The sequence below is a fragment of the Drepanopeziza brunnea genome (assembly GCF_022702325.1).
Source record: "Drepanopeziza brunnea f. sp. 'multigermtubi' strain 214-2 chromosome Unknown ctg17, whole genome shotgun sequence".
Classification (NCBI taxonomy): Eukaryota; Fungi; Ascomycota; class Leotiomycetes; order Helotiales; family Drepanopezizaceae; genus Drepanopeziza; species Drepanopeziza brunnea.
The window spans coordinates 829916-838259 of NW_027094080.1; the positions used below are offsets into that span (position 1 = coordinate 829916).

At 47.9% G+C, this 8344-nt stretch overlaps 1 protein-coding gene across 1 annotated transcript; it reads right to left on the reverse strand.

The window, feature by feature from the left end:
- Positions 1-1784: 1784 nt before the first annotated feature.
- L3040_008792 (uncharacterized protein) lies at positions 1785-2432 on the reverse strand (the record flags this gene model as incomplete). Its single annotated transcript, XM_007295311.2, has 2 exons — positions 1785-2090; positions 2148-2432. 2 exons carry the CDS (start codon positions 2430-2432, stop codon positions 1785-1787), a joined length of 591 nt encoding a protein of 196 aa, XP_007295373.2.
- Positions 2433-8344: the final 5912 nt, after the last annotated feature.

Genomic DNA, 8344 nt, shown 5'->3' on the forward strand with positions numbered 1-8344 from the left:
GCGAAGCTTATATCGTTATATTACGTCCTAAGCGTAAGTATTGCTTTGCGAAAGTAAAGTAACCAAAGGGTTAAAAATAGAAACCAAACTTTTAAAGCACCTTCGAAAGGTAATACTTATGCTTGTACCGTAGTATTTATATCGGCGCTGTTTATGCTATTAAATCTACGCTTTTCTATATCCGAACGTCGACTTACCTTATAAGAGGTCTTAAAGCGGCAAGCTTCGCCTGCTACCAGCCCGACGTAAATAAATACAACTATAATAACAATAACAATAATAATAACAATTTATATCCGAACCCAAGGAATCAGTGCCAAAGTTTATATCGTTACATTTAAGCTTAATATTTATATCGGCGCTGCTTATGCCGTTAAATCTACGCATTTCTATATCCGAGCCCGAAGAATCCATGCTAAAGCTTATATCGTTGCATCCAGGTCCGATATTCTCGGCTGATTCCGGTCCGGCCTCGACCCCCGTCGCTACGCGATTTGAACAGCTGGCTTCTAGCTAGCTGTAGCAATCTGTACCTGCTTAACTCTCTTTTGTAGTTTTCCTTTGACGAAAGGTTTCTTTTTATGCGATTCATCCTAACTTATAAAGGAAGGGCGCATGCGATAATAGCCCTCGCTACAGCATTATGAATTGCTTTCTAAGGCCTTCTTGTATGTAACTATTAGCTTAGCACGTCGCCGTACCTTATAGGAGGTCCCAGGGCGGCAAGCTTCGCTTGCTATCCGCCCGACGTAAATAAATACAACAACAACAACAACAAAAGGTCCGATATTCGTACCAGCGCTGCTTATGCTTACGCCCTCTTATCCACGCTTCTTAATATTCGGTCTCGAAGTATTCGTGCCGTCGGAACTCATGCCGTTGAATCCAAGCCCTATATTCATGCCCGTAGCGCTCGTATTAGCGCTGCCGTTCCACTCGTCTTATCTACGCCTCGCCTCTCAACATTCGGTCTCGAAGTATTCGTGCCGTCGGAACTCATGCCGTTGAATCCAAGCCCGACATTCATGCCCGTAGCATTCGTATCGACGCTGCCGTTCCACTCTTCTTATCTACGCTTTTTGATATCCGGACTCGTCCGGTTCGTGCCGGCGGGGCTTGTATCGTTAAGTCCACGCTCTGCTACATCCGGTTCGTGCCGGCGGAACTCATATCGTTGGGTCTACGCTTTACCATATCCGAACCCGAGGAATTCGTATCAAGGCTCATATCGTTGCATTCAAGTCCGATATTCGTGCCGAAGCTACCATTCTACCTTTCTTATCCACGCTTCTTAGCATTCAATCCCGAAGCATTCGTGCCGGAGCTGCCGTTCTACTCCTTTTATCTACGCTTTTTAGCATTCAATCCCGAAGCATTCGTGCTAGCGCTGCCGTTCCATTCATCTACACTTCTTAGCATTCTGTCCCGTAGCGTTCGTGCCGGGCGGAGCTCAGTCCATTCCATCCTTTAACACCTTATCCGGAAGCATCCGCACTAGCGAAGCAATCAAATTCAAGCCCGGTATTAATGCTCATAGCGTTTGCGCCAACGCTGCTTATGCTTATACTATCCCACCTTTCAATATCCGATCCCAAAGCATTCGCACCGGCGCTGTCTTCTTATCCACGCTTCTTAGCATTCGGTCCCGTAGCGTTCGTGCCGGCGAAGCTTATGCCGTTAAATCCAAGCTCGATATTCGAAGCAACAACACTTATGCTCGTACTATTCCATCCTTTAACATCCGACCTTAAAGCATTCGTATCAGCGCTGCCGTTCCACCTACGCTATTCAGCATTCGGTCCCGTAGCGTTCGTGCCAGCGAAGCTCATGCCGTCAAATCCAAGCTCGATATTCGAAGCAACAATATTCATGCCCATATCATTCCATCTCTTAACATCCGACCTCGAAGCATTCGTATCAGCGCTGCCGTTCCACCCACGCCATTCAGCATTCGGCCCCGTAAAATTTGTGCCGGCGAAGCTTATGCCGTTAAATCCAAGCTCGATATTCGATCTCGAAGCATTGCCGTTGAATCCAGGCTCGATAATTATACTCGTAGCGTTCGTATCGGCGCTGCCGTTCCACCCCTCCTATTCACGCCATTCATTGTCGGACCCCAAAGCAGCACCGGCGCTGCCCATACCCACGCCGCCCCATCCTTCTATACCCCAGCCCGAAGCATCCGCACCGGCGCTGCCCATACCCACGCCGCCCCATCCTTCTATATCCAAGCCCGAAGCACCAATCTCGAAACCCGCATCCTCAACCTCGTTCTCCACCCCGAAACCCGTCTCCTCAGCTTTATCGTTAACCAGCTCACTACCCCTAGCAAGCCCCATTCCAAACCCGCCTCTTCCTCCCTTATCCTCACTACCACCACCTCCCCAACTCCTTCCATTAAACCCAACATCATCAACATCAAAATAAATCATCTCTTCGATAATATCGTCGCCGTCGTAAATATGCCCCGATCCATATCCAGATCCAAATCCAGATCCAGATCCAGATCCAGATCCAAACCTAGATCCAGATCTAAATCCAGATCCGAAATCCGCATCCACACTCATGCCCACACCCATATATCCTCCACCTCTAAAACCCATATCGTTCCTCGTATTCGTCCCCGTATTCGTATTCGTATTCGTATTTATCTTCGGAGCTCCATTTCGAAAGCCATCTCCACCTCGAAAGCCACTTCCAGCTCGAAAACACCCTATTCACCAACGCCAATTAGCCAAACTTCATCCTTATCTTAATCCTTATCCTTATCCCTATTCTAATCCAATTCTTATTCGAAAAAAAAAAAGAATTTTTTTTTTTTTTCTTACCTGCATCTGCACCTTCACCTGCATCTGCATCTGCACCTCCACCGATACCAGCATAAAATCTTATCTTATCATCCTTATAATCAAATCCAGCAACCTCTCGTCTCCTTCCGCTATCGAAAGCGTAAGCGTAAGGGTATCTTTCGGCTTGGGAATAATTGTTATTGCTATGGCTGTCTTTCGCAAGTTGGGATTGGCGTTGGGTCTGGATTTCGGCGTTGATGTGAGCGCTGGCGCTGGCGCCGGCGCCGATCCCAGCTTCAATTCCAGCTCCAGCTTTACCTCCACCACTTCCACCTCCAGCTTCATTTTCGAATCTCGCTATACAATCAATTATTAGCTGATTTCCTTTCTTTTCTTTCTTCTTTCCTCTTTGCCTTCCTTTTATTTAAGATCGTGTGAAAAAAAAAAAAAAAAATCTCACCTGCATCAACACCTCTACCAGCACCAGTATAAAACCCCATCTTATCATCCTTATGATCAAATCCAGCAACCTCTCGTCTCCTTCCGTTATCGAAAGCGTAAGCGTAAGGGGATATTTCGGCTTGGGAACAATTGTTATTGCTGTTGCTGTCTCTCGCAGGTTGGGATTGGCGTTGGGGTTGGATTTCGGCGTTAATTTCGGCGTTAATGTGAGCGCTGGCGCCGGCGCCGATCCCACCTCCACCATCACCTCCACCTCCACCTCTACTTCCACCTCCAGCTTCGAATCTCGCTATACAATCAATCATTAGCTGACCTTCTTTTCCTTCCTTTCCCTTCCTCTTTGCTCTTTGCTTTCCTTTTTTTTTTTGATCGTGAAAAAAAAAGAAATTCTCACCTGCATCTGCACCTCCACCGATACCAGCATAAAACCCCATCTCATCATCCTTATAATCACACCTGCCAACCTCTCGTCTCCTTCCGCTGTCGAAAGCGTAAGCGTAAGCGTATGTTTCGGCTTGAGGACCATTATTATTATTATTGTTGTCTTTCGCATGTTGAGGTGGGTTGTTGTCTTTCGCAGATTGGATTTGGATGTTGTTCTCGAGGGCGTTGATTTGAGCGCTGGCGCTGGCGCCGGCGCCGGCCCTGATCCCAGCTCCACCTCCAGCTCTACTTCCACTTCCACTTCCACCTCTACCTCCAGCATCATATTCGAATCTCGCTATACAATCAATTATTAGCTGACTTCCTTTCCCTCCTCCCTCCTCCTTGTTCCCATCCCTCCCCCTCTTCTTATCCCCCCCTCCAACCCCCCCCCCCCCCCCCTCCCAAAAAAAAAAAAAAAAAAAAAAAAAAAAAATTATGCAACTCACCTTTCTCCCTCCTCCTCTCCTCCTCCTTCTTCCCCTTCCTCCCCCACCCAGACTTCATCTTCCGCAGTTTATCCAAGAGCTTCGCCCGCGCGATAGCTCTGACGCTCCATGTTTGTGGTTTTTGGTTGGTTTCGCTGCCGAATCCCCTTTCCCCTATCCCTCCTTTATCCATGCCCCAACCTATACCCCAAGCCTCCCCTATCCCCATCCCTCTTATACCCATACCCCCCCCTTCCCCCTCTCCCTCTTCTACACCCCCCTCCCCCCCCGTCCAAACCCCCTTATAAACCCCCCAGCCCAACCTCTCTTCTAGCGCCTCGATATCCAGCATCCGCCACGGGAAGCGGCGTCGTTTAGCGAAGAGCGGGCTCGATACGTACGGGAGGAGGAAGTCGTGTAGGATAGCGAGGTCGAGGGCGGACCAGCGGATGGTGGTGTAAGGGGTGAGGGTTGTGAGGGGGTGGGAGAAGATGTGGGTCTGTATAAAGCGGGGGTTAGAGAGGGGGAGGAAGGAGGGGGAGGGGGGGAAGAAGGGGGGGAGGGGAGAGGAGGAGAGGGGAGGGAAGGGGGAAGGGGAAGGGGAGAAGGGGGGGAGGAGGAAAGGGGAAAGGGAGGGAAGAAGGAAAAGTAAGGAAGGATAAAAGAAGATGGAAAGGATGGAAAAGATAGAAAAGATGGAAAAGATGGAAAAGATGGAAAAGATAAAAGAAGTAAAAGAAATAAAAGAAACAGACGAGACGGACGAGACGGACGAGATGACCGAGACGGACGAGATGATCGAGATAATCGAAATAATCGAGATAATCGAGATGACCGTGATAATCGAGATAATCGTGATGACCGAGATGACCGTGATGACCGTGATGACCGTGATAACCGTGATGACCGAGATGACCGAGATGCACGAGAGGGCCGAAATAACCAAGATGACCAAGACGATCAAGATAAACGGACGAAATAAAAGCATCAAAAACACCAAACAAAAAAAAGGCAAGCTTACAGGTACAGCCATGCTCATCTTCATACCGATACCGATACCGATATCGATATCGCAAAAAGATGAATCCAACGTAAGCCTCTCGCGGCAAAGCGATAGATGAATGAATAAACAAACAAACGAATAAATATTTAAAATGAAATGAAAACTTAAGAAAGGATCTGAGTACCTTTTATAGAATCGTATTTGTATGTGTAGATAGATGCGTTTGCGTTTGCGTTTGCATATATATAAAATAAATAAAAATGAAAATATAGATATATATATAAAAATACATGTCTTACATCGAGACCGAGATCTGTCTAGCAGCAGGGCTACGTGTTCGTCGGGTCTGTTTTGGTATGGGTTTCTTGTTGTCTTGTATTGAGACTGAGGAGGGGGGAGGGGGGGGAGTAGCGAGGGGAAAGGGACGGGAGACGGGGGACGGAGGGGGGAAGATGGAGGGGAGGAGAGGGGAAAAGAGAGGAGGAGGAAGAAGAGGAGGAGGAGAAGGAGGAGTATGCAAGGTGGATACGGATAAGTACCGCGAACTGGTTCATGCTATGCTATGCTAGCTCTGCCATGCTATGGGTTCATGCCATGCTATGCTCTTACCCTATGCTATGCTCTTACCCGATGAACGGTTCGTTGAACTTGGGATGGCATATATAAAGACTAGCGTAGGGCTTAAAAGACTAGGGTAGGTGCGATGCAACGACTAGGATAGAATGCAAACGCTCGTTTGCTAGGAACGAAACGCAGGTACGTGATGCAAAGAGATGCAGAAGGATGCAGATGCCGAATAAGGAAGTGGTTCATGCATGTATGCGAGGCCGTGGATGCCATGCTCTGACTTGACTTGACTTGATCCGACTTGCTTTGGTTTAGCGTGTCTTGCTCTGACTTGACTTGCTCTGCCCTAGCTTGCCTTGCTTTGATTTGACCTGCCTTACCTTGACTTGCCCGAGCCTGACTTGACCTGATCGGATCGGCCTTGCCCTGCCTGCCTGCTTGCTCTGCCCTGCCCGCCTGCCTGCCTGCCTGACTGCTTGCATGCGTGCGTGCGTGCCTCAAGGCCACGAACGGTTCGTAGATCAAATCAAAGAGCAAGCATAAGACAACGGCTTAATCATTCTAGCTTTAGCAAGTAGATAAGTAAAAGAAGGGTCCTGCAAGCGGTTCAAGTGATCGTGAAAGATAGACGCCGGTCTAAAGACCCGATTCCTGCTTTCTCGAGACGACGAGACGAGGACGGGACGAAGACCGACGACGAGCAAGCTCGTGGCTTTAGACCCGCAAACGAACGCAAGTCTTTTTGTCCTATTAAAAAAGCACCGAAGTAGTAAAGACGTAAAATCGAGACACGAAGTCAAGACATCGAGCCATATCGAGCTCGAGAACAAACGAACGAGGATCAAGACCGGTTCATGCTCTTTTGACACGCTGACACGCTCCGTCCGGAAAGGTACATTTGCTTGTTTTTTTTTCTATTTTGAGGTTATAGTCAAGATCAAGCTAGGCTGAAGCTGAATTGAAGCTAGAGCTACGAACCGTTCGCTCCATCGATCGGAGCACCTTGCTGGCTAAGAGAAAGGCGTGCAAACGCTCCAAGGGCACTTGATTGGGCCTAGCTAGTACTCGCATACGTGCATACATGTGCACATGCGTGCATGAACCACTTCTAATTCGGACGACGACGATAGGATTTGTCATCTGGAGTTGGAGGGCGGGCGATAAGTAAGTCATCAACTCGATGTCGATCTTTACGTGACGATAGTGCAGTCTTTCTCTTCCATTTCCTCCGTCGGGTTTACCGCTCTGCCGGCTGTTATGCAGCATCGCGTGGAGGGGTAGAAGGAGGGGGTAAGGAGGAAGGGGAGGAAAAAAGGCTCGCTGGCTTGATAGGTTTTGGCTATAAAAAAAGCTAGACAGACAAACGGCGAGCAGAAACACGAAAGCAAACGGAGATGGATCAGTGTAAGGCTCGCTTGCTTACTTTACTATTGACTTACTCGCTCGAGTAGTAAAGCAGAAGCAGAATGAATGAAGCAAGAAGCTCGAATAATGAAATGATGCGGAATGTAGTATCGAAGATCTATGCATGCGTATATATATATATATATATATATATGCTTGCATATATACATATAATATATAGCTGCAGCAACGCATCGCCCGCCGTCGTGCAAACGAGCGAAACCCGCCGGGCAGACGTGCTGCAGCGGGCTGACGGGCATGATGTGGGGAACGGGCGACGACCCGGGGAGAGATGTGGAGAGCGCGCAGATGTCAAAACCTGCATCGGGGTAAGAGATGGTTGGAGAAAAAAGATGAAAAAGGAAGAGAAGGAGTTGCAAACGGATGTTGAGCGACGGATGTCAAACGGTTATGTGGGGCTTTGGCCGTGACAGCATCGTCGTCATCGTGGTCGGGTATCTTCTAGTGTTATTATTATCACTACCCTTTGCTTTTCGTCGATAAATCCATTTGCGCGAAAATACATTAATCGTGATCGGAATTTAAAGATTTATTGCTTGTATTTAAATAGCGCGAAGTCAAAGTCGGGATGCTGCTGCTGCTGCTGCTGCTGCTGCTGCTGACGGTCGGCGATATTGAAAATCTGGGGATCGTAATTATCTTGGCACGAACTGGTAGGGAAAAAAGGAGAAAGTCAGAGAAACCGGACGAGCATAGTAAAATCGGTTAGGCGGCGAAAGTGAGACGGGTCACGAGATCTTTGGCGTTGAGAGCAATGATTGGCTGCTTGAATGCCGTGCTGTGCCGTGCTTCGCCGGGATTTATATATATAAGTGGATATGCATGTGCATGCATTAATCTTGGCTTTGTTTATGCATATTTAATAGCTGCATATATAGGACCGTATTATTAATACGTATCATAATAGATAGGTGCACGCCGGAATCGACCGAGCTATTAATGCAGATTTAATAGCTGCATGTATACCGATAATACGAAAAATAGGTACAACTTGAAGGTGGGGGGGGAGCCAGGTTGTGTGGAGAGGATGATATTTCTCAGTTCTCCTTGGTGGGAGAAATCTATGTACTCTTTTCGCGTGCACGTGCTCTTAACAGGCCTGGCAGCCTCGAGCTATCACAGTGCACGCCGAACCCGACCGAGCTATTAGTATAGACTTGACAGCTATATGCATAATACGAAAGATAGATGTAAGCCGGGACCGACCGACCGAGCTATTGATACAGATTTAACAGCTGCATATATAC